Source organism: Miscanthus floridulus, chromosome 2, assembly GCF_019320115.1.
Source record: "Miscanthus floridulus cultivar M001 chromosome 2, ASM1932011v1, whole genome shotgun sequence".
Taxonomy (NCBI): Eukaryota; Viridiplantae; Streptophyta; class Magnoliopsida; order Poales; family Poaceae; genus Miscanthus; species Miscanthus floridulus.
The window spans coordinates 1,500,567-1,526,394 of NC_089581.1; the positions used below are offsets into that span (position 1 = coordinate 1,500,567).

At 46.5% G+C, this 25,828-nt stretch overlaps 2 protein-coding genes across 5 annotated transcripts; both read left to right on the top strand.

Annotated features, from left to right (window-relative positions):
- Positions 1–238: 238 nt before the first annotated feature.
- On the top strand, positions 239–25,311 carry LOC136514411 (elongation factor G, mitochondrial-like). 3 transcript variants are annotated; one of them, XM_066508379.1, is made up of 21 exons: positions 239–771; positions 1,487–1,708; positions 9,794–9,915; positions 10,001–10,151; positions 11,092–11,163; positions 12,470–12,565; positions 12,802–12,890; positions 13,006–13,072; positions 14,058–14,096; positions 14,201–14,261; positions 14,359–14,468; positions 14,559–14,633; positions 14,706–14,774; positions 15,277–15,398; positions 20,679–20,759; positions 21,371–21,496; positions 21,579–21,699; positions 21,785–21,885; positions 22,212–22,272; positions 24,229–24,282; positions 24,883–25,311. In XM_066508379.1, exons 1-21 carry the CDS (start codon positions 367–369, stop codon positions 24,985–24,987), a joined length of 2,349 nt encoding a protein of 782 aa, XP_066364476.1. In that variant the 5' UTR covers positions 239–366; the 3' UTR covers positions 24,988–25,311. The 3 variants fall into 3 exon arrangements, with proteins under 3 accessions (XP_066364476.1, XP_066364482.1, XP_066364487.1); XM_066508390.1 differs by having other exon boundaries at positions 636–771; positions 1,509–1,708; positions 24,883–25,306; XM_066508385.1 differs by lacking the exon at positions 20,679–20,759 and having other exon boundaries at positions 240–771; positions 24,883–25,307.
- Positions 15,405–20,672, top strand: LOC136514398 (uncharacterized). 2 transcript variants are annotated; one of them, XM_066508362.1, is made up of 5 exons: positions 15,405–17,337; positions 17,412–17,502; positions 17,606–19,585; positions 19,693–19,811; positions 19,886–20,672. In XM_066508362.1, exons 2-5 carry the CDS (start codon positions 17,484–17,486, stop codon positions 20,402–20,404), a joined length of 2,637 nt encoding a protein of 878 aa, XP_066364459.1. In that variant the 5' UTR covers positions 15,405–17,337; positions 17,412–17,483; the 3' UTR covers positions 20,405–20,672. The 2 variants fall into 2 exon arrangements, with proteins under 2 accessions (XP_066364459.1, XP_066364466.1); XM_066508369.1 differs by having other exon boundaries at positions 17,419–17,502.
- Positions 25,312–25,828: the final 517 nt, after the last annotated feature.

The following is a 25,828-nucleotide window of genomic DNA, read 5'->3' on the forward strand; positions in this document are numbered from 1 at the left end:
AGGAGAGAGAAGACTTACAAGTAAATCTGGATAGTTGTTTCAAATGTGTTATTTTTCTAGGTACATTTTCCTGGGTGTATGGATGAGGGATTTCTCAACGGGGGATTTTTTTTTGTGTGGTTCTAGCAAAGAAAAAGTTGGTGAATTAGTAGGTTTGATAGATTGAGACCGCCCTAATATTCTTTGTACAGTCTTCTGGTTCCTGATGAGAGAGCGAGGCGGCGATGAGGTGCAACGTGCAAGACTCATTAAGGACTAGGGTTTTCTGTAACAGAGCCAGGCCACCCAAAGTCCCAAGTCCAAAACCCACCCAGAGGCCAGAGCCAGAGCCACCATCGCCGCCGCCTCGGTCGCGATTCCTAGGCAATGGCCATGGCCCGGCGTTCTGCCTCCCATCTCCCATCCTCCTTCCGCCCCTTTTCCCTCCTCCTCCAGCCGCACCTCGCTGACTCCCCCTCGCCGGCGGCCGCGGCCGCGGCGGCGTCGGCTCGGCGGGCGATGTCGGCCCTACGTGCACGGGACGAGAAGGATGTGGCGCGGTGGCGGGAGTCGATGGCCCGGATGCGCAATATCGGCATCTCCGCGCACATCGACTCCGGGAAGACGACGCTCACAGAGCGGGTCCTCTACTACACCGGCCGGATCCACGAGATCCACGAGGTGCGCGGCCGTGACGGCGTCGGCGCTAAGATGGACTCCATGGACCTTGAGCGCGAAAAGGGGATCACCATTCAGTCTGCTGCCACCTACTGCACCTGGAAGGATTACCAGGTCCGTTTCTTTTTGCTCAGCCTCTTTATTTAGTTCTGATTGATCCATTTCCCTTTGTTACAGACCCCGGATGACTGTGATTTCGTTGTAATTATTATTATTTTGAAGAATAAATGGCAAAGGATGTAGAGGGAGGTTTGCTTGGCTTGTTTAGTTTTCTAGCAGTATAAAAAAACGAATGGAGGAAATTTGTGAATGTAAGAAAAATCGTGATTCTATTTGTAGACGGATACGAAAAAAAGTGGGGGACAAAGGGAGGAATATGTGATTGTAACATGGGGAACTGAGAATTATCAAGGCCATGGACACACTGCTGGAAAAAAAGGTAACGGGTAGGGGAGGAATATAGGAACATCTTGATGGCATATTATTGTTGTAGATATGATGATCTCCTCACTTGACCTTCCAGCTGCCATCAAAGAGACAAGAATCCAACAATTCTCTTTTTGTGAATTTCATTGAGTAGGATGGTGATATGCCTTGGGTTCTTGTGGATCAGAAGCACTTTACTGTAGTGCACTGAAACTACTGACTGGTTAGATTGGGTGACCTGATTAATAATTACTTCTTTTAAGTTGCATTTGATCCACTTGCTTGTTTAGTGTCTGTGGACAAGGGATCATCTGACATAGTTCAAATGATTCTTTTGTTTGAAGTCACATTATATTGTTCTTGTTACGAGGATTTGAAAGCTCATGTTATAATTTAAATGCAGATTAATATTATTGATACTCCAGGTCACGTGGATTTCACCATTGAGGTTGAAAGGGCACTCCGTGTTCTTGATGGTGCTATACTTGTGCTATGTAGTGTTGGTGGTGTACAAAGTCAGTCGATCACTGTTGATCGGCAAATGAGAAGATATGAAATCCCAAGGGTTGCATTCATTAACAAGTTGGACCGTATGGGAGCTGATCCATGGAAGGTTCTTAACCAGGTTAGCATGAATCAGATTGTGCATATTGTGCTTTAATTTTGCTGAAAGCCATTCCTCTCTTGAGTGTCTTAAAGCCTATCTTATCTTTTTATTCTGTGTATTAAATATGCATAAGAATTTTGCACTGAGAATAACTTCAGAAATTGTCAATATAATATCAGATGATCACTAATGGAGAACATATGATGATAATGAATACTCTTATTGCTTTACTAATCAGCAGTAGAGCGCTTCGTAAAAAATTGTATCAGTGTACCCCACACATTCATGCTAGCTTACTAGTGTTAGTGAGCTCATTCATCGCCGTCTCCGACTTGATCCTGAAACTTCTAAGGTTGATGCAATCAAAATTAAGGTTTATATAGATAATATTACTCTCCAATAGTTCCCCTATCCAACCTTTTATACTTAGTGGTATCCTAAATCATCCTCTCCCCACTACCCCTGCCCCCCTAAAATTTGCGGTGACACGCTATCCACCCTACCTGCTATTTTGCGTGATTTTTTCACGGGCAAGAACGCCGATATGTAGCTCACTTATACACACAAGAACGCCGTCCTCACAAGTGCATCCTGAAATGGTCGGCTGGCGCTCCCGGGCTGTGGTGCTGCACTTGGCATCAATCGCCTCCACCTATCTGGAGATGTTGTCAGGTAGCGGAAGTCTGTGTCTTTGTCGGTGCATCATGATTGTCGTGGGGTGGGGAATTTTTTTGGGCCATAACAATGAAAAACATGGCCCCAAATTGCTTATGTGGTGCATTTTTAAAATAGGGGTTTCAGACAGGGAAACTGCTGTTGGAGAGAAGGATTTAGAAGGAATTTTATTCAGTCCCTATATGAGAATGTAAGGGATCAAATTTGGGGGGACTCTCAGTAAAGGCTATCTTCCTCCCCTCAAGATATTAACATTGGATAAAGAGGAGGCCATCTTTTATGGAATGAATTTTGACAACTTTTTTCATCAGTTTATTTTTTCCCCAAAAAGGAGTCTGTAGTAACATTTTTTGTTGACATATGCCTCTTTGAGATGAAAATGCATTTTTTTAGAATACTTTCAAATAATTGTATTTTCAGAATTATAATTGAGAATGTTAGTCGCTGAATTCTTACTCTTGGTAGTAGCAGAATTCTTACTCTCATCGAGAGAGGATGACACTATAAGTTGGGGCAATTTTCTGGTTTATTTTCAAATGCCATGCCAACTTGAGGGGTTGGGGATACATATTTATAGGCTGCTAGCCAGCCAAGCATATGCCAAGTTGCTAGTCTAAGATGCTAAGATGCTGTCCTCTAAGATGCTATCCTAGATACTAAGATGTTGTCCTTGTGGCAGCAACAACCAGCAGCCCCACAAAGACCAGACCAGCCAGACTTATCCATCATTCTCCCCCTAAATCTTGTGCGTCGTCTTGTGGGAAAGTTGAACCATCCCGGTCCTCGAGCAGAGCTCAAGGAACTTGATCCTCCCAAGGGGCTTGGTGAGCAGGTCCGTAAGCTGGTCCTTGGTGTTGATGTAGCTCGCCTTAATGCTCCCTTCCTCCAAACAGCGGGATGAAGTGGTACCTCATCAGGATGTGTTTGCTGCGTTCATGGAAAACGGGGTTCTTTGCCAGGGACAGAGCGGACTTGCTGTCCACCCTGAGCTCCACCGCTCTAGTGTCTCTGCCGAGGATATCACCAAGCATTCGAGCGAGCCAGAGCGCCTGAGTCGAAGCGGTGGAGGCCGCTATGTACTCGGCCTCGCAGCTGGACAGGGCCACCACCTGCTGCTTGACCGACTGCCAGCTAACAAGGCACTTGCTGAGGAAGAAGAGGATCCCGCTCGTGCTTTTGCTGGTGTCGATGTCGCCGGCGTGGTCGCTGTCGCTGTACCCGACGAAGTGTGCCGCCCCAGTGCACCTAGGGTAGTAGAGGCCGTGATCGAGAGTCCCCGCAACGTAGCGGATGATCCTCTTCACAGCCTGCTGGTGCTCCGTCGTCGGTCATTGCATGAATCGACTAACGTAGCCGACGGAGAATGCCAAGTCCGGCCGTGTGTGGGCGAGGTAGCGAAGGCTCTCCACAAAACGCCGGTACTGCGTAGCGTCCACCTCCTCCGTCGTGCTGTCGCGGCTCAGCTTCAGCCTCTCCTCCATCGGAGTGAGAGCTGGGTTGCAGTCAGTGAGCCCAGCTAGCTCAACGACGCGCTTGGCGTAGGCGGTCTGTCGAAGCGTGATCCCGGAGTCATCTTGGTGCACTTCGATTCCCAGGTAGAAGGAGAGAGGCCCCATGTCACTCATCTGGAAGGTGGCCTTCATCTCTTGATGCCGCCACCTCCGCATCCTTGGTGCCGGTGATCACCAAGTCGTCGACGTAGACACCCACCAGCAGAGCATTTCCTCCACTGCCCGTCGGTAGATGGCCGCCTCGTGCGGGCTTTGCTCGAAGCCCATCCCCTTTAGCGTGGAATCCAACTTGGCATTCCACGCCCTCGGTGCCTGCCGCAAGCCATAGAGGGCCTTGCGCAGGCGGAGCACCTTGCCATCCTTGCCGGGGATCGCAAATCCCGGTGGCTGGTGCACGTAGACCTCCTCCTTCAAGTCGTCGTTAAGGAACGCCGACTTGACGTCCATGTGATGAACACGCCAGCCCTCCTGGGCCTAGCGCAAGGAGTCGCACGGACTCCATCCGTGCCACGGGAGCAAAGGCGTCGTCGAAGTTGACCCCTCCTGCTGCACGAAACCTCGTGCCACCAAGCGAGCCTTGTGCTTGACGATGGCGCCAGCTTCATCCCTCTTCAGCTTGTACACCCACTTAAGGGTGATCGCGCGGTGACCACGAGGAAGGTCAGCAAGCTCCCAGGTGCGATTCTTCTCGACCGCATCCATCTCCAACTGCATCGCGGCGCGCCATGCCGCGTGTCTCTCGGCCTCTGCAAACGACCGAGGCTCGTCGTCGTCACACGCAAGGTGCAACTGCGCCTCCAGGTCGTGAGGCACCGGTCCCCGGCACCGGCTGGTCGCCGAGAAGGTTCTCCATCGTACGGTACCGCAACGGCTCGCCGTCGTGGTATGCGTCGATGCGCTCCTCGTCGAGAGAGCGGAGTAGCGAGCTCAACCGGGCTGTGCTCGACACGAGCTGGTGTTGGAGTAGACGTGCCCGGAGAGGTGCCTGTCGGTGCTGGAGTGCGTGGCGGTGCCGGCTGTGGTGGAGCCGGCGAAGGACTCATCGCAGCCGAGGTCCTGGCTGGAGAGCGTGGTGCTGTCGGAGTAACAGGTGCCAGGGTCGGTGGAGGCTCGGGGACTGGGGTAGACGCGCTCGCCGAAGAAGAGCTGCCTACTCCCCCAGCTCCCTCGAAGTGGACGGACTCGACAGTGAAGTCGTCGTACGTCGGAGCCGAGTCGTCGTCCACCGCCTTGTCCCACGCCCATCCTCGCCCTTCGTCGAACACAACGTCGTGCGCCGTGCGCACACGCTGTGTCTTCGGGTCAAAGATGCGGTAGGCCTTCGAGCCCTCCGCGTAGCCGATGAACACTCCCGGAGTGCTCCTATCGTCGAGCTTGTTGATGTGGCCAAGCTCCTTGGCGAATGCGAGGCAGCCGAAGACCCGCAAGTGGGAGACCGCCGGCTTGCACCCATGCCAAGCCTCGTACGGCCTCCTGCCGTCGAGCGCCTTGGTAGGCGAGCGGTTGAGGATGTAGACGGCCGACACCACCGCCTCTCCCCAGAAGACAGCCGGCATCCCCCTCTGCTTGAGAAGGGCCCGAGCCATCCCCACAACCGTCTGGTTGCGTCGCTCGACGACGCCGTTCTGCTGTGGGCTGTACGGCGCGGAGTAGTGGCGCTGAATGCCCTCACAAGCGCAGTACGACGCGAATTCAGCCGCCGTGAATTCGCCGCCGTTGTCGGTGCGCAGCACGCGCAGCTTGCGGCCGCACTCCGCCTCCGCAGCAGCCTGCGAGCGCCTGATGGCGTCCGCAGCCTCTCCCTTGCTGCCGACTATAGTTGGCCATGTAGCCCGAGCCCGTCGGCCTGGCCTGAGGCCCGTTTTTTTGGCCCGGCCCAAGCACGGCCTGGCACGGAGGCTAGCGGGCCCGGGCTGGCCCGGCCCGGAGGAGCAGGCCATGCCTGGGCCATACCCCAGGCACGTGGGCCGGCACGGCACGACCTGCTACATTCGAGCCGGCCCGCTAGCGGCCCGGCCAGCCGGCCTGCTAAGAGCACCAGGCCACCAGCCGGCCCGCGCAGCGCAGCCCCCTCCCCAGTCCCCACGCGGACGCGACCACGCCCGAAGGCCGAACCCTATCCTCGCGACCTCGCCCTAGTCGCCTCCCCACGCGGCCGCATCCTCCTCGGCTCCTCGCCTCCCCACCTCCTCTCTCCCTCCAACCACGCTGGCGACCCTCCTCGCTCCCACCATGGCGGCGCCCCTCCTCCCTCTCCCTCCAACCACGGCGGTGAGCGCGGCCCCGTCTCCCTCCAACCATGGCGGCGGTGCGGGCAGGAGCAGGTGGCACATCCACCGAGCTCGCAGCCCCGACGAGATCCGGATCCGGCGGCTTCGCGAGATCCGGCGCGAGGAGGCGGAGGACGACGAGATCCACGCGCGAGGAGGCGTGTGGTGCTCCTCGGCGGCGGATCCAGGGTGGTGGCGTCCCCGGCGGCGGATCGAGGGCGGGCGCACTCACCGGTGATGGATCTAGGGTTCAAGGCTTCAAGCGCGCGCAGCCGTCTTCCTCCCGCGCGCGGCGGCCCCATCTCCAGGGCGAGCGCGCCGGCGGCGGCGGCCGCCTGCCGCGGCGCCCTACCTCCTGCTCTCCCCTTCCTTCTCTCGTGGGCCTCGGGCTGGCACGGCCCGTGAAAATTGCCGTGCCTCGCGGGCCGGCCCGGCACGGAAATCGGCCCATAGGACCGTGCCTGGGCCGGAGGCAAGGCTCGTGGTGGGCCGGTGAGGCACGGCTCGGGAGGCACGACGTGCCGTGCCGGCCCGTTGGCCATCTATGCCGAGGACCATCACCCACATGTAGCGGGAGAGGTCGTCGACGAGCAGCAGGAAGTAGCGTTGTCCTCCTGGTGTGGCTGGTGTCACCGGGCCACACAAGTCCCCGTGCACAAGCTCGAGCCTCTCCTTGGCTCGAAAGCTCGCCCGCTGGGGAAAGGGGAGTCGTCTCTGCTTCGTCAACACAGACGTCGCAGAGCTGCTCCACATGGTCGAGGCACGGCAGGCCTCGCACCATCTCCGTGCCACTGAGCCGCTTCAGGGCCTCGAAGTGAAGGTGCCCGAAGCGCTCGTGCCACTGCCACGCCTCGTCATCCCGACGAGCAGCGAGACAGAGGGGTTGTGCCACCTGCACGTTAAGGACGTAGAATCGATTTGCGCTTCAGGATACCTTGGCAAGAAGGCGGCGACGGCGATCCCAAATCCTCATGACTCCATCCTCAACCACCACGCGCGAACCGTTCTCATCCAGCTGTCCCAAGCTGATGATGGAGTTCCTCAACGCGGGGATGTAGTAGACTCCGGTGAGCAGCCTGTGCTCACCAGACACGGCGGTGAAGATGACGGAGCCGACGCCCTTGATCTCCACGCCGGAGGCATCCCTAAACTTGACGGAGCCTCGGACGCTAGAGTCAAGCTCGGTGAAGAACTCCCGTCGACCGGTCATGTGATGGGTGGCGCCAGTGTCGAGGCACCACCCGTCAGTCTTGTCGTTGCCGGAGCTGTCGCCGAGGAGGGCGTGTGCTTTTGGCTCGTCAAGGTGGAGAGCCGCTGCGGCCGGTGCCGCTGGAGGTAGCTCGATGCTTGCATGTGCCATGAACAGAGCCGGCTCCTCCGCCTGTGCGACGTGGGCCTGGCCGCGTCGTGGCTGTCGATAGTCCTTGGCCCAATGGCCAAGCTGGCCGCAGTTGCGGCAGGCGTCGTCTCGTGCCGGCTTGTGCCTGCCGGCGGCGCCGCCCTAGGCGCCTCTGCGGGCATCACCCTCGGCACGTCCTCGCGCCTCGGCCTGGGCGTCTCTGCGCGCCTTGCGTGGCTTGCCACGCTTGCGGCTGCCAGTCGCGGAAGAAGGCTCCCCCTTCTTCCGGTCACCTTGGCAGGCATCCCACTGCTCCCGGGTGAGAAGGAGCTTTCCGCCAGTGGTGATGGGCCCCGAGAGAGACTGTGGCTCATCGCTGTCGACGACCTTGAGACGACCTATCGCCTGCTCGATCGACATCTTGGAGAGATCCAACAGGGACTTGATCGAGCGAGCCATCTGCTTGTACTTCTCGGGGACGCAGCGGAAGAGCTTTTCGACAGCTCTCTCCTCGCCGCAGGTGTCATCGCTGAACTGCACCATCTTCTGCAACAAGAGTGTTGAGACGGAAAGCAAAGTCATCAACGTCCTCACCTGGCTTGAAGGCCAGGTTCTCCCACTCCTTGCGAAGTGCCTGCAGTGTGGACTTGCGGGTGCGGTCGCTGCCGATGCGTGCCGCAACGATGGCGTCCCAAGCCTTCTTGGCAGTCCGCTTGTTGGTAAGCGAGAACTGCATCTCGGGCGGGACTGCAGCGATGAGGGCATCCAGCGCCCGTCGATCTAGGTCGTAGTCGACGTCGCCGTACCGGACTGCCTCCCACATGTGCCGCACCTGGAGCTTTACCCTCATCACCGCAGCCCACTCGACGTAGTTGGTCTTAGTGAGGGTAGGCCACCCACCGCCGGGGCCGACGTCCCTGACGACAGCCTGGAGCCCGTGGTAACCACGGTACCGATCCGGGGAGAGAGAGCCACGCTGCCTGTGAAGGTCGCGCTCTCCATCGGCCCGTCCGCCACCGTTGCCGTGCGCGCCTCCTCCAGGAGCGCCACCGCCGTGCACGCCTCCTCCAGGAGCGCCGCCGCCACGCGCGCCTCCTCCAGGAGCGCCACCGCCGTGCGCGCCTCCTCCAGGAGCGCCGCCGCCACGCGCGCCTCCTCCAGGAGAGCCGCCCACGCGCGCCTCCTCCAGGAGAGCCGCCGGCGCGTCCGCGCCTGTCTGGGCTGCCGCCGCGCTCGTGGGCGTGCGCGGCTGCCCACTGCGCCGCCCACTCTCGTCCTGCCTCCCTCCCCAGCAGCTCGAGGTCCGCGTCGGCGCTGTCGTCAACAGAAACGGAGCTGCTGATGCTGCCGCGCAGGGCCTCGACCTCTGCCGCCGCCGCTGCTTCCGCCTCTGCTCTGGCTGCTGCCAGCTCCGCCGCTGCTAGCCTCGACGCCCTTGCCGCCGCCGCAGTGGTCTCTGCAGCCGCTAGCTCACGTTCCTCTGCCGCGGCAAGTTCGGCCTCCTGCCGACGCCGCGTGCTCGAGGCGACCGAGCGCTGAGACTGCCCTGCGGGCATGACGCGCTACCGGGGGGCTGCTGCGTGGGGAGAGGGCTGCTTCAGACGAGCTGCTGCCGGAGCTGCTGCTGCTCTTAGCTGGGGCTGTTGCGAGGCTGGGAAAGAAGATGAGTAGGAGATGCTCAGGCTACAGGATAATACGGCTCTGATACCAGTTGTTAGTCGCTGAATTCTTACTCTTGTTAGTAGCAGAATTTTTACTCTCATCGAGAGAGGATGACACTAGGAGTTGGGGCAATTTTCTGGTTTATTTCCAAATGTCATGCCAACCTGAGGGGTTGGGGATACATATTTATATGCTGCTAGCCAGCCAAACATATGCTAAGATGCTAGTCTAAGATGCTAAGATGCTGTCCTCTAAGATGCTGTCCTAGATGCTAAGATGCTGTCCTTGTGGCAGCAACAGCCAGCAGCCCCACAAAGACCAGACCAGCCAGACTTATCCATCAGAGAAACCGTACTCTTCACCTTGTATTGTAGATAGCCTGACAGTTTTCTTACATATAGTATGAGGCTTACATTTTGATGCAATGGTCAGCTTTTGGTTAGACCACCAGGTCATCATTATGCTATGTAATTCTTTCTGGTGTTGTGTTCCGTACTATCCCTAATAGCTTTAACATTTTTTCTTGGTTACTTTTAATATTACTTACATTCAGTGATGTTCTGGTCGTGACTTCTTGAGGTTATGTGTGGGAAGTATGGAACCATTTTCTCCATCTGATTATTGCTTTTGTTCTTTCCATGTAAAGGCGCGATCCAAGCTCCGTCACCACAATGCAGCTGTACAAGTACCCATAGGATTAGAAGAGGAGTTTGAGGGCCTTGTTGACCTTGTAGAAATGAAGGCTTATAAGTTCGAGGGTTCTAGTGGGTGAGTCTTATTCCGTCGAGAATTAAATACTCCAGGCTATTTGTTTTATTGAATCCTGAATGATGCATCTCATTTGAATGTGCAGCCAGAATGTAACTGCTTCCGATGTTCCATTGAACATGGAGGATTTAGTCACTGAGAAGCGTCGTGAACTTATTGAAGTTGTTTCTGAAGTAGATGATCAGCTTGCTGAAGCTTTTCTCAATGATGAGCCAATAACAGCTAATCAGCTTAAGGTTTGTTAAACTTTACCTTCTTAACAAGTGCTTTCTAGTCTACTATATCTTCATTATTTATCTTCTTATTTTCATTATTATTGTGCACCTATGTAATTTACACAGTTTTTCTTCACTATATAAGGAGAAAATTCATCTGAAAAATGAGTCTGCTTATCTCTGCATATTCTGAATCTTTAAATATCAGAGATGCTTAGTTGATCTTCCTATGTTATATGCACTAAATGCATTGTGGTGGTGAGATAGTGGTTCTTTTTTCTTAATTTATTAGTAGAACATGTAACAAGTAATGCATGGATGGAAGATGATTATTTGAATGTTTCAGTGTTCATGCTAAAAACTAGCTAAACCCTTTCTTTGTTTCTTCAATTTCAGACCTGTTATTTAGGGTATGATGTTTTTTCCCCAAATTTCTTGGCATAAGTCTATGATCAAAATTCTACATTTAGTTATTACAGCAAACCAAGTGAGTAATGATTATATAAATGTTTACAATAATTGTGTTAAAATCTTACTTTATAGAATTTTCCAGTAGACATAAAATTGACTATTGAAAGGATGTGATGCCCATGGTTCTCATTAGCTGGGAATATAAACTTACACATTTCAAAGTCTTTTGTTACATGCTATGACAATTTTTTTACACAATTGGAAATACTGCAAATCTGTCGGCCTCATTGGTTTGGTATTATGAACAATGCATTTTAAAGTCTTGGGTCCTATGATATAGCAAACATATTTATTTGTTTGCATGAGATGCAAGTGACATTCAGAAATTTGTAATAAATTTGTTTGTTCATACTTTCTTTTTGTAATAAATTTGTTTGTTCATACTGTGTGATATTGATATTAGTGACATGTTAGGAACCATTGGTGACATGTTAGCTCCTAACTGTTTCTAAATTGTTGTCATGCTGCTTGATGTTATATTCTTTGTCAGGCGGCTATTCGAAGAGCTACGGTGGCACAGAAGTTCATACCAGTATACATGGGAAGTGCATTCAAAAATAAGGTTTTGGCTGCAATTATTTGTTCATTACCTGAAAGTTCTTGTTTATTTTTTGTTCCGTTTGCAAATGATTACAAAAATGATTGCTAAATCTGGATTCCTAAATGATTTTAATCATGAGTCATGCTCTAGAATTTAGCAGTACTGATTAATTGCTTAGCTGGTGCTGAATTGTAAATTTAAAACAGACATCAGTGACTGAATGTGTTCATAAATCATAATGCTTTTGTAACAATTGATGTAGCTTTCTTGTTTGGTTTAGAACAGATCATTTGAAAATTTGAGTGGAAATTCATGTAACCAATGTCCACTTAAAAAATTGATTTTACGTTGTGTGTGCTTTTTATTTTAACAAAGTATTTCCTGTATGTAATTATGGTGTTACCAAAACCTTTTTAAATATGAAATTTTTACCAGTGGCAAGTGCGAACTGTTAAAAAAAACAGTTGGCAAGTCAGCATTCAAAGCCTAAGTGGATCGAAGAAACAGAATCTAGACTATAGATTGAACTGGACTATCAATTCAATCTATTCATCTCACCTTCCATTTTAGAAAGTAGCAAGCAGTGAATAAAACTGCTGCAGCAAGAATTTTCGCACTCTAACTCAGAACCAGATTTTTCGCGCATTGAAAGTGTCATCCCTTGCTTTGTTTTAACCGCCCTTCCTTTAAGTTAAAGTATTTGAAACTCTTCCTAGAATTAGATTGTTTATTTAGTACACATTGCTATTTTCTAATGCTACAAACACAAGTCGCAATCTTCTATAATTTCTAATGTGAGAGTAGCAAATTAAAAATTGAAATGATGCATCATTATACATTGTTGTAATGACCATTCGCATACAAATCTGTTTCGTAATAATCTATTAAGTGTTGAACTTCAGATTTGTCTGTAACATCTACCATCTTTGTATATCTCATGTCCTTGCAATTTATGATTATTTTAGACCCAGAATCAAGCACAATACTACAATTATATGAATGGCAAACATGAAAGAGACTAATATTTAGGAGCTAAGCATTTGAATAGCATGTTGGATTTTGAAACAGGTTTTTGTTGAAGCCCAATAGTTGTATGCTGGATTGCTGTGAATTAACATTTGTGTTCATGCAAGCCATTTTTATGGCAATTTGTTGATTATCAAACTGTGGTGGAGATAAGACCTTGAGGTTTTCTCTTGGATGATAACTTCTATACAAGCAGCTGCGATGTGGCTGCTATGCGTTACTTCTAACAGTGAAATGATTCATGAGATGATTGCTGGGTGTTTTTGGGTTTACACTCTCTTTTGACTGGTTTTATTTATAGGGTGTTCAATCGCTTCTTGATGGCGTGCTGGATTATCTACCATGCCCGTTGGAGGTTGATAACTATGCCCTTGATCAAAACAAATCCGAAGAGAAGGTACCAAAGGATTTCAAATTGTGTTATAACTATAATAACTATAATAAAAAAACTTTGAACTTTAGAGAACTTCCTATCTCATACCACTTAATCCTACTAGTGGAGAAGAGTAGAAGTGGTAAAGTATGTAATGGATAGAAGGTTGGGAAGCTCGTTTATTATAGTGGAGCATTTCTACTCTCTATCACTCTGTTATATTTGGTGATGAACTTCATACTATTTTTGTTTAAATTCAGGTATTATTGGCTGGAACTCCAGCTGAACCACTTGTGGCATTAGCGTTTAAGCTAGAGGAAGGTCGTTTTGGTCAGCTGACCTATCTAAGGTGATTCGTGCTCTTCTAATTACTGATCTATTGTATTCTCACTGATTTAACTCTGGAGCAGAAGATACTCTGATATTTTATTCTTAAACTAATCACTTATGATTTTTCATTCCAGAATCTATGATGGCGTTATACGGAAGGGTGACTTCATATACAATGTCAATACAGGGAAGAAAATTAAAGTGAGTCTTAATTCCAACTTCCAAGTCCCAGGAAGGAATTTGAGCCATTGCCAGTTGCTTTCTACCCCCTCCGTCCCAAAAAGGATATCACTAGGAATTTAAGACAATTTAGGGCTCTAAGGAAATTTACCCATGTTCCTTAATTATTGTAGTGATTCCATTGTGTTCGCCGAGCTAATTAAGGGAAAAACATGCAGCCTTCCCCATACGAGGATTTGTGACTCATGCCATGCATGCAGTCTGGTTTCTCAGCTTTACATGTGTAACATGCATTTAGATGTGAGATGAGGGGATGGAATTAATGTTGATAGCCCCACTAGTTGTCCACAGGCTAGAATGACATGTTCTATGGGACACAATTTGAATCCTAAAGTGACATGTCTTTTTGGGAACGAGGGAGTGTTTTTCCTTTGACAATAGACATTTAAGGCTTTAGGAGTAGAATATACCAATGTTTTCAATTCGATGCACCAGAAGGGGCTTTTGAAAGGAGTTGTTTCAAATTGTGGGCTTGGAAGCCCTCAAAATTCTACGCTATAGTTAAATATACATTATTAACACAATAATTGCTATTTCAATGGTTGAGTCGAAACGGCATCAATTCATGATATATATTGGTCGTACACTTCTTGTTTAGGCAAACTAAAATAGGTTATTTCAATACAATTGCAAAAATGTCTCTTCATTTTCCCTTCTATTTTTTAATTTTAAAATATTTGGAAGCCATTTACTTTAAACCATGTACAACTACATTTCTCTCGTACATATATATCTATATTCTTATTAAGGAAAGTGTAAATATATTGTTTATTTTAGAGCATTTATAACTGAATGTATTGTTTGCCAGCTCAAGGTTAGAATTAAATGTCTAGGTAAATGCTAGTTTGTAAATTTTGCTATTACTTAATGTTTTTTCTGCTTAAGCTCCAATCTGGCACTTGAAGTTAGATATTTTTTTTGCAAATATAACATTGATTTTTTTTAGGTTCCTCGCTTGGTAAGGATGCACTCTAATGAGATGGAGGTAAGTTGCATTAGATTTAGTTTTCACTTCAAATAGTATTGATTCAATCAGATGAAGATCAATGATTTTTGGTGTTAATGTTTATATTGTTTTGTTTGATATAGGATATTCAAGAAGCATATGCTGGCCAAATTGTTGCTGTTTTTGGTGTTGATTGTGCATCAGGTACGCAGACAGACAACGGGGATGATCTTGCTTTTTTTAATAGTTCTGTTTACTTAATTTATTGTGCATCTGACTTTCCACTTCTCTTTGTAAATAGGCGATACATTTACAGATGGAACAGTGAAATATACTATGACTTCAATGAATGTCCCTGAACCTGTGATGTCCTTGGCAGTTTCACCTATATCTAAAGACTCTGGAGGACAAGTATATCATATTTTTCATTAAAAGAGTATTACTGCTATATGTAGTTTGTTATCCTAATGTCCTAAGTGAAAATACACGTTTGACTTTCAGTTTTCAAAAGCTCTGAATCGCTTCCAAAGGGAGGATCCTACTTTCCGTGTGGGTTTGGATGCTGAGAGTGGCCAGGTTTGTCACATCATCCATTTCAATTTTAATTTGTATTTTTGTGAAGTTCTTAATACATAAATTTGTTAGTAGACAATTATTTCAGGGATGGGTGAGCTGCATCTGGATATATATGTTGAACGTATTAAGAGAGAGTACAAGGTATGGAAACATTTATGTCAGAGGCATACTTTGGTCCCTTGACTATTTTTGGGTGAAAAGCTTATATATATGGATGGGTGTTTGATAACTTTCCTTGAAGTTTGCTACTCGAATCTTTATTATTACTAGAATGATCAAGGATATCCTTGTTACAGACTTTTAGTCAAACGTCTAATCTAGTTTGTCTATAGAATGATCATTTTACCCTTGATTGTCCCATTAAAGAAGAGGAATATAACCCTGAATTTGCAATTTAGGATCAGTTTGTTAAGTCTTCTATTTTATGGAGACTGCAGCTGGTTGTCAGTCATCTTTAAGGTTCCCAGCTGAGAGAAAGCTTGATCAAATCCTAGAAACCCCATAATAAACCTACCCTGTTCACAATTTGACATTTGTTGGTGCTACTGAGCTTCTCCAAGTGCTGTTATACTTGTATGACTGTAAATTCCTTTAAGTGTATTACATTGCTGTTATGAATGTTGGAATTTTGAAACTTATATAGGTGGATGCAAAGGTAGGGAAACCTCGTGTTAACTTCAGGGAAACAATCACCCAGCGTGCTGAATTTGATTATTTGCACAAAAAGCAATCTGGCGGTCAAGGTCAGTATGGACGAGTTTGTGGGTGAGTTCTTAAATTACTCAATTAGTCATTAATAGTCTGCTTGCATCACTTGCTTTTGTCTTCAATTTGCTTCAAAATGGTAATTGCTTTTGAATCTTCTTCAAGCCTTGTTCTCTGTGGCTCTTATTCTCTCACATACAGTAGTTATCCTGTTAGGAAAAAATCGTAAACATTCCTTCAGCCCTCTGTCCCTGTTTTCTCCTTTTCATGGGAAAGTAGAGAATAAGGAAGAGAGGAGAGAAGATAGAAACATAATGGATGAAAAGAGACGAGAGAAGCAGCAGAGAAGGAAAGAAAAAGTGGGAGCTCCAACTTTGATGGGGGAGTACAAGGGCATCATGCTGGTCCCAGGCGCAGAGTCTTTAGGGTTCTTCTACACTTTGAACAAGGGCATGGTGTATGGCTGACTGGCTCTAACAGGCGTGCAGGGTCTAGGACTGCATCAAGTTCATCTTGATCTGACTTAAGCCTCAATCTGTTACACATTCTGTCTGCTCTTTTTGTTTCTCTCCCTGTTATAAGGACCTGTTTGGGACTACTCCGCTCTAGTTTTTCTAGCTTTGCCATACCACCACCACAGAGCAGTTCCACTCTAGAATTGTAGCTCCACACTATGTACGATGGGTGTGTTGTAATCAGTGACATGGTGGGTAATTTTTGTACAACCCCATGAGGAGGTTAGAAAATCATGTTTCTGGAGTACCTCTTAAGGAGCTCCACAAAAAACGTGGAGTTAGCCCCCAACACCACCTCTTTTCCTGGAGCTGAAAATCATAGTTTTTGGAGTTGCCCCGTTTGGCTAGTGAAGTTAGGAGCGAAGCTGAAAAAGATGGAGCATTTGGTTCAATTTGTCCCTAAAAACTCACAGTAGATTCTTTGTTGGTTCCATTTGGCCACAAACCCTCATCATGCAGGCGCATTGGTTATACAATTGGACTATCAGTAGCCAGCAGAGAAGTGACTTACTGGTGCTGCCGTGCCTTGGTACTTGGATGGTAAAAAAAACATAGTACACAAGTTACCTCACTTGTTTTCTATGGCCACTGGTTATTGGAAAACATAATGTTTTGGACATGCTTCGGGTCAAACTTTTGAAACTTTGGCCATCAGTATTTTTCAAATATATATGAACTGGGAACATGGTAAATTATGTCTGGATGTTTGCATTGAAATGCACTGTCATGATCAATGATTTCAAGTCGTCCGATTAATCGCGATTAATCGCGATTAATCGTCCTAATCGGTCCTGGGTGCTCGATTAGGGACCTCGACCCGATTAGCTCGATTAGGGGCCTGGTCGTCCGACTAATCGTCGCCTAATCGCGATTAGTCGTCCGATTAGGGGTGGGACGACTAGTTTGGCTGCTTTTTTTGGCTGCCGCGCGCGGGCCACTGGGCGAGCGCGCCAGAGCGCGAAAACGCAGCTGCGTGAGCGCGCGCGCGCGGGGTCACGGGCGCGCGGGTCACGGGCGCGCGCGAGCGTGGGAGGGATAAGGGGTTTTGGCTGGTAGCGACAAAAATTTCACGGGAAATTAACAGCCGCCGCCGGCCCTGTGCTCGCGACTCGCGAGTCGCGCCCGCCCTCTGCTCCGCCGGTGGCCGGCGCCCCTGCAGCCTGCTCCTGCCGGCGGCCCTCTGCTCCGGCGGTCCCGCCCGCCCTCTGCTCCCGCGGTGGCCAGACGCCCAGCCCTCTGCATCCTGCTCCCGCCGGCGGCCATCTGCGCCAGTCCGCTCGCCCTCTGCTCCGCGGTGGCTGGCCATCTGCGGCTCTGCGCCCGCCCGCCCTCTGTTCCTGCAGCCCTGCAGGTGCCTGGTCGCTCAGCCCTCTGCTCAGGTGTCTGCTCCCGCCGCCTGCCATCTCCTCCCGCCGCCCTCTGCTCCAGCAGGTGGCCGCCCTCTGCTGATCTATTCCCGCCGCAGCTGCCTCCCTGCCGTTCAGGTCCTTCCCTCATCCCCTGCTCCTCTGCCCTCTCATCTCTGCTCCTCTGATTTGGATGCTTCATGTTCTCTCAGGGGTCAGGGGCTCAGAGTGCTGCATTCCTCTGATTTGAAGGCCTGAAGGTGCCGGCCCTCTGCTCGTTGGTGATGAGCTGCTCTGACGACTGTATGTCCATTTTCCCTCCCCATCTGCTCTCCTGACCTACATGGCTGCATCCTCTCTGGCTCTGCTAGTAATGCTGCTAACTATCAGCCTTGTGCTTGTACAGCTGTGGAGCAACGACGTGCAAACGTGGAAGTGATAATGCCGATGCCTGACCTTGACGGAGGTGTTCTACATTCATCATCTGGGTCAGGTGCAGCTGCCACGGCTTCCTCAGCTAGTCCAGATGTTGCAACACTAGTTGAGAGGGCTATTGCAAAGCTACCTCCAGAGCTTGCTGCCCAAGCTGTTGACACCAAGAGGAAGGCAAAATCACAAGATCCAGGATGGAAGTATGGGTGGTGGCCAGATGCTTCGAAGAAGGATTTTGTGCAGTGCATATTTTGCAAAAAGATTGTCCCCTCTGGAATAAAAAGATTCAAGCAGCACCTTGCCGGGGGGTATGGAGATGCAGTTGGATGTCCTAGTGCTCCAGAAGTAGTTAAGAAGGAGATGGCTGATTACCTGAAAAAGAACTCAAGAACTATTCTAGCTTTGAATCCTACATTAGGTGAAGATGAAGAGCAACAAGATGATGCTACTGCTGCAGAAGAACCAGCAGCTGTACCAGAACCAAGCTCTGGAACAAAAGTCAAGCAAAAGAAGAGGATTGCTCAGGCTGCCATCTCTTCTTTCACTGTCACTGCTGCACCAAAAATGTCCAGATCAGTGAGCTCAATGCTTTGCAAGTCACCGGAAGAAGTAGTTGAAGAGAGGCACAAATCCAAGCATAGTCAACCTACACTTGAGCATTGCACAAAGAAAAGTAAGGAGGCCAAAGTAGTTGTTGATGATCATGTTGCAGATTTCTTCTATGAGAATCGCATTCCATTGAAAGTCATTAATTCTAGAAGCTGGGAAGTTTTGATTGAGTCAATTGGACAATACGGCCCTGGGTACCGCTCACCATCATATCATGATATAAGGGTACCACTGCTTGAAAAGGCTGTGAACAGGACATCAGAGTTGAGGAAGAAGCATGAGGAGGCTTGGAAGGAATATGGCTGCACCATAATGTCCGATGGGTGGACTGACACAAGCCATCGCCATCTCATCAATTTCCTTGCTAACAGTCCAGCAGGGACTTTCTTTCTAGGGTCTGTTGATGCTTCAAGTGAGATAGCAAATGGACCATTGTTGGCTGATTTGTTGGAGAAGCAAATAGATAAGGTTGGGAAGGAACATGTGGTACAGATTGTCACTGACAATGGAGCCAACTTCAAGGCTGCAGGGAGGCTTTTAATGGAGAGGATCCCACATCTATTTTGGACACCATGTGCTGCCCATTGCTTGGATTTGTTATTAGAGGACATTGGGAAGATCAAGGAATTCAACACTTGCATCAACATGGCAAAGAAGGTGTGTAGGTTCATGTACAAGCATGGGAGGATTCTAGATCTCATGCGAGATAAGATTGGAGGAGATCTTGTGAGGCCAGCTATAACTCGCTTTGCCACTTCATTTCTCACATTGGCAAGCATGCATAAGAACAAGACTGGATTGAGGAATTTAGTGGTTAGTGAGGAATGGCAAGCTACCAATTTCTCTAGCACTACAGAAGGCCGGCAAGTTGAGAACATTATCCTTTCAATGCCATTTTGGAATAAAGTGGAATTATGCATAAGAGCTACACAGCCACTTCTTGTTGCTCTTAGGATTGCAGATGGAGATGAGACACCTGCGGCTCCTGAGATTATGGCAGCCATGGATCATGCAAAGGCTGCAATCAAGGATTCTTTGAAAGACAAACCAAATTTACTCAAAGAGGTACTAGAATATTTTGACAAGAGATGGGAAAACCAAATGGAGCAGCAGTTGTATGGAGCAGCCCTATACTTGAATCCAAGCAAGTACTTTGCCATAAGGGAAAAAGATAGGAGACAAGCCACAAAGCTGAGAATTATGTTTAATCAAGTTATGTGGAAGATGGTGAGTGATGATGAGGACCAAAACAAGATAAGCAAGCAAGCAGATGACTATGAGAGGTCTGAAGGCCAATCCTTCTCAAAGCCAGGAGCAATAAGAGACAGAGATAGAAAAAATCCTAGTAAGTTCTCCAATCTGAAATTTTGTATAATTATTTCCTTACCTTTTCTGAAAGATATCAGCAATGAACTAATAATGGATTTCTATACTTTGGAATGGAATTTGCAGTTCTTTGGTGGGGTGCATATGGTGGCCTGACATATGAACTTCAATGTTTAGCAAAAAGGATTGTTAGCCTTTGTTGTTCTGCATCTGGATGCGAGCGTAATTGGAGTGAATTTTCTACTGTAAGTGCTATGCTACAGCTATTGTTGTGCTAAGTAATTGAGTATGGTATCTAATTCTGCAATCTTTTGTGTAGATCCATACAAAAAAGAGAAACCGGTTAGAGCACAAAAGGTTAAATAAGTTGGTATATGTCAGCTACAACCGCAAGATGGAAAACAGATTTAAAAACATTAGAGAGCTGGGTTCCAAAGGAAAGCGATCAAATCCACTCTTGCTTGATGAATTTCATTGGGAAAATGAATGGGTCAATGACAATTGTGAACCAGTTCATGAAGGTGCTGCCAATGCTATTACTTGGGCTAATGTGGATGATGCTATTGGTGCAACTCAGGGTCTAGAGGGCCGTAACTTGCCTAGGGCTGCTGCTGCTCGTACTGCTATTCCTGCCCCTGTGAGGCATACTTATGCTAGGAAGCGTCCAAGGAACACAGTGGCTCAAGATCTTGATGAAATAGATGATGAAGAACAAGATCAGCAAGTAGAATCTGATTCAGCAACACCTATGGATGAGGATGAAGAATCTGCACCACCACCAACAGCAACTGCAAATGGACATGGAGGCTTCCATTTCAATGATGATTTGCTTTATTAGATGGCTACTAGTTGCCTACTTTTGTTGGACTATTGTGTGTTGATGTTTGCGACTTTGTGTTGAACACTTTTGCTTATCTGTAGTTCTGTACTAAACTAATTTGCTTATCTGTACTAAACTAATTTGGTTATGTAATATGCTGCCCGTGTGGCTGCCATGGTCTGCTAAATGCTAGATATTTGCTACTGCAGCAGTGCTGCTATTGATATGTGTCAATAACTCAAGATCAAGACTACATTAGTGTTGCTAATTATGGTGTTCTTTGGTATTGCAGGCTTCCAGCAACAAGTCAGCAAAGGAATGGAGTTTGGGACAGTTGGACAGTGAAGAAAAGGCAAGAAAACAACTCCCACAAGTAAGTCACTTGCTAAACACTAATGTAGTCTTGATGCTTGCTATATTGTGTACACTATATAGTACATATAGGTATATATATAGTATGTATATGTCCTGATGCATAGGACGATTATATGGACGACCAGGGTCGACTAGGCTCGACTAATCGGCCTGGTCGACGACTAATCACGATTAGTCGCCTGGTCGGTCCTATAGCGACTAGGTTCGACTAGACGACCTGAAAACATTGGTCATGATGTCATGATGTTTTATTGGATATATCAAATAATATTCCAACAGAAAGCAGTAGTCAAAGAAAGAGCCATGCTGTTTTTGCAATTGTAGGAAACAATCTGTAAGTAAATAATGAACTAATTGTAATATTGTATCCTTATTTCTTCCCTATTTATTTTATTTTGTGCGAGCGGTATTATAGAAGTGTTGGAGAATTGGTGATCTCTCTTGGTTTATAATGATGTAGATACATAATATGTTGGTGTTTATGTGCTCAGAGGGCAAGCGATACCATTCTCCCTGAGATATTTCATTATTTTGTCCAAATGAATATGTTCATTTATTTTTCAGTTTATTTGGTATTGTAATGAGAAATTAACAAACAACAATATGCAGGTACATTGAGCCTCTTCCATCAGGTTCTGATGGTAAATTCGAATTTGATAACATGATTATTGGACAAGCAATTCCTTCAAACTTTATACCAGCAATAGAGAAGGGTTTTAGGGAAGCTTGCAATTCGTGAGTCCATGTATTCCTTAGTTTTTAAACTCTTTTCTCTTTTCTCTCGCAGATAACATTTATTTTCATGTACATACTGTAGGGGTTCATTGATTGGTCATCCTGTTGAAAATTTAAGAATTGTACTGACTGATGGGGCTTCACATCAGGTGGATTCCAGCGAACTTGCTTTTAAGCTAGCTGCTATCTATGCTTTTCGACAGGTGAGCTGTGGCAACACTGTTTCTAATGAACTCTGGTTTTAACATGAATATCAAGTGTTCTACAATTTTTCTTTTTCTTTTTCAGTGTTACACTTCTGCCAAACCTGTAATATTAGAACCTGTGATGAAGGTGGAACTCAAATTTCCAACGGAGTTCCAGGGCACAGTAACTGGTGATATGAACAAGTAAGTGCTTTGTTCCAACAAGCTATGCTTCTACTGTAAATTATGGCCGGAACATCATTTATATCATGCATAGTAGTATTCCTTTTCTTCTCAAGAAATGCAGATATTTCTCTGCAGTTTACTTGGGGGTAATTTACTTCTTTACCACTAAATAAATCACACTTCACTGCCATTGGCTGTTATGGTAACAAGTTGGGTCTGGTCCCATTTGATATCCTCAGTCGTATATGTAGACTGTTACTTCGATTATCCCCGCTTCATTTTTTTCTTCTAACTCATGTCTCAATGCATGTTATGTCAATTATCATTTATTTATGTTAAAACAGGAGAAAAGGGATCATTGTTGGAAACGAGCAGGAAGGTGACGACACCATTGTAGTTTGCCATGTATGTAAATGCCTGGCTTCTTCCTGACTTCAAGTTTCACATTTCCTTCATTTTGAGAAATAGGTTTTTTTTTCTTGCATTTCATCATATCACTAATGAATAGCACCGAATAATAGTTTCTACTTTTCTTGCAAATAATGTCTTGTACTTAGTCTGTTTCTTGATTTTTTCTCTCGAACACGCAGCTGTTGAAGAAGTTTCCTCTGTCCACTAATGACCTTAAGACTTTTGGATCTTTGAGTTATTATTTTGGATCAAACTCATGTTTGCTGTCAGAACTTTATTATTGCTCACACTTCTAAGATATATGTAACTAGGCTCATACTTTCATCATGAAACATACTTTACAACATATTTATTATATTTATTTTAAAAATATCATAGTTTCATAGAAATTGTTGGTCAAAATTCACCTTGTAGACCTTGTTGATGTCCTAGACCTCTTGTGTTTCGAATCGGAGGGTAGTTATCAAGGAGTTGTTTTTTGCTTCAGATATTCTGTTTCATTTGATTGTGTGGGATAAAAACTAAGAAAATAGGAAATAATCTTTGTATCACCGATGCTTGGTGTCCATGTACCCGTGTCCGATACACTGAGTTATTATGGTGATATGCATGCCATGGAGTAACTGGAAATTGCAATAAAGATAAAGAATTTAGTTGACGATAAGGCTTCCCATACTTACCATTACCTTAGTGCAGTAGGTTTCTTGCTGTTCGTGCGTAGTCACAGAGAGAAGGGGAAATTGGGGATTTTATGGTGATATGCATGTCAAGGAGTATCTGGAAATTGCTATTTAAAGATAAAGAATTAAGTTGACGATAAGGCGTCCCATACTTACCAGTACCTTAGTGCAGTAGGTTTCTTGCTGTTCGTGTGTTGTCACAGAGAGAAGGTGAAATTGTGAGTTTCGAGAGACTGGAGATGAGGAGCATGGGCTACTCATTTTGCTAGTCATTGGCTCATTGCTGTGGAATACTGACCTGCTTGTAGAAGTTGCAATGGTGAAGAGAGATCCACAATGCAAAAAGAAAGCCAGAGCAGCAGTGGTTGTTGCGTGCAAGATGAAAGGAGGGATTAAGAGTGCTTGGGGTAATAAGTTGAGGTTCTTACATGGGCTTAGTGGGACAGCAACTAGAACATAGAAGCCCATCTCATCCTCTTTTTAAAAAAATCTTTTTCTTTCCTTTCCCCCCCTTTCATCTTAGTGATGGATATGTATTCAGCATGGGTACTTCAATATTTTAGATGTGGCTTCCAGTAGTTGCGTTGGATTTGTGGTCATACAAGAAGGGATCGAGTTCGGAACGATGATATACGTGATAGATTAGGGGTAGCACCAATTGAAGAAAAGCTTGTCCAACACCGGTTGAGATGGTTTGGACATGTCCAACGGAGACCTCCAGAGGCACCGGTGCATAGTGGAATCCTAAGCCAGGATAGTAACGTGAAGAGAGACAGAGGAAGACCGAAGTTGACTTGGGTAGAGGCAATAAAATGAGACTTGAAAGGATGGAATATACCCAAAGACTTAGCCTTAGATAAGAGTGCTTGGAAGACAGCTATTCACGTGCCTGAACCTTGATTGCTTCTGCTGGGTTTCAACTCTAGTCTACCCCAACTTGTTTGGGACTTAAAGGCTTTGTTGTTGTTGCCATACCGAAGTATCGTTGTTTTGGGGCAAATGCTGTATCGCCATACCCATATCGGCATATATCAGGTGACACAAAGGATGTAAACAATGCTGCACCAATCACTTAGCAAACAATACTATGGGTCTTCGTTATGATCCTAGGTCCTAGGTTAATGTGGTTTTATTGTTAAATCTGTCATTTTGATCTTGGTCAGTACAGCATGCGACGACTAGACAGGGATTATTATTTTCGTACTTCATAATGTTGGTACCTGTTCCATGCAGACTGCTCTTGCAAACTCATCTTGTCCTGTTCTTTCAGGTTCCGCTAAACAATATGTTTGGATATGCAACAGCTATTCGATCAGTGACTCAGGTCAATATTCTTTCTCATCAAATTCTAGGCAATGTTTGTCTTCTAATGTTATAGAGTTATTTTGATATTGCTGTTTAATTGGATGGTGTCCACTGAACTCAGCGCACACTATATTTGACAGAAGCAACGTCTAATCTGCTGTCAAGTACGATTTGCATGTTTGCTACTCAAGTGGATAATACCTGCCTTCGATTAAAAATACTATACTAAATAATTGTTTAAAACAATAATTGTTGCCTAGGCCGGCGAGGCCAGGGAAGGCAAAGCCGAATCTTGCGTGTTTGGTTCAACCAATATATTATAGCAAGATTGTTTATAAATGTTGGAGAAGGGGAGCCTTGGTGCAGTGGTAAAGCTGCTGCCTTGTGACCAATGAGGTCACGGGTCCAGTCCTGGAAAGAGGTCACGGGTCAAGTCCTGGAAATAGCCTCTTGCAGCAATGTAGGGAAAGGCTGCGTACAAAAGACCTAAGTGGTCGGACCCTTCTCCGGACCCTGCGCAAGGGGGAGCTACGTGCACTGGGACTGCCTTATTGTTTATAAATGTTGGAGAAAAATTGTGTGGTTTTCCTATTTATATGTTTTCTTGCATGTCCTGCAGGGGAAAGGTGAATTTACAATGGAGTACCTGGAGCATAATGTTGTGTCGCAGGATGTGCAGATGCAATTAGTGAATTCATACAAGGCGGCCAAGGGCACAGAGTGATTCTTCTTTTTACAGAAGAATAAATTTTGTTTACAAACTTTTAGTAGCATCGAATTCCCGGTCCTCGGGACATCACAAATAGTAGGCGATAATTCAAACTATATGGTTTCTTAGTGAAAATACAAGGGAACTATGCTTCAATAATTGGCATTCCCACAGTAGAATTGTACAAACGTTATCTAGCAAATGTCGAAAGTTTATTCTGTAATGATTACCATGTCTTGGTATGAGAACATCTTGTGCAATTTGTCCCAAAAAATATAGGACACTTGGAATCCATATTTCTTTTGCTCTACTTTCCCAAAAAGATTTTCATAAATTGTAAAGTACATGCCAGGAACGATCAAGGTATAAAATGCTTGAGTTCAAAGAGTTTGGTTAGAGGCACAAACAATTAGTGTTTTAGCATTCAATACAAGCGTGTTTACCTAAATAAATGTTTTTCTCAAAGTTTAAGAAAAATACTGCCGTAGTTACATTCAAAGGACAGAATGCTGCAGCGACGGATGTTTCCTTACTTTCGATGCCTGCTCAAATGATATCTCAACAAGCTTCGGCTCCGATCCTTTCAACCCTCCGAAGCCGATGGCAAGAGGGACCATTTGCAGCATATCCAGCGAGAACACTTATTGCCGGATAACCACCAATCGCAAGCAGGCCGTGAGCAGATGCACCGGGGGCTACAATTGCATCCAGTTTATTACCAAGATGGCACCCATTTTACTGTCAGTTTTGTTACATCATTCAGGGTAAGCAAAAGCTCCTATATATAATAGTAAAGGATCATCAATAGCAATGAATGAATAAATAAATACTATATATCTATACAGTAATTTCTCCT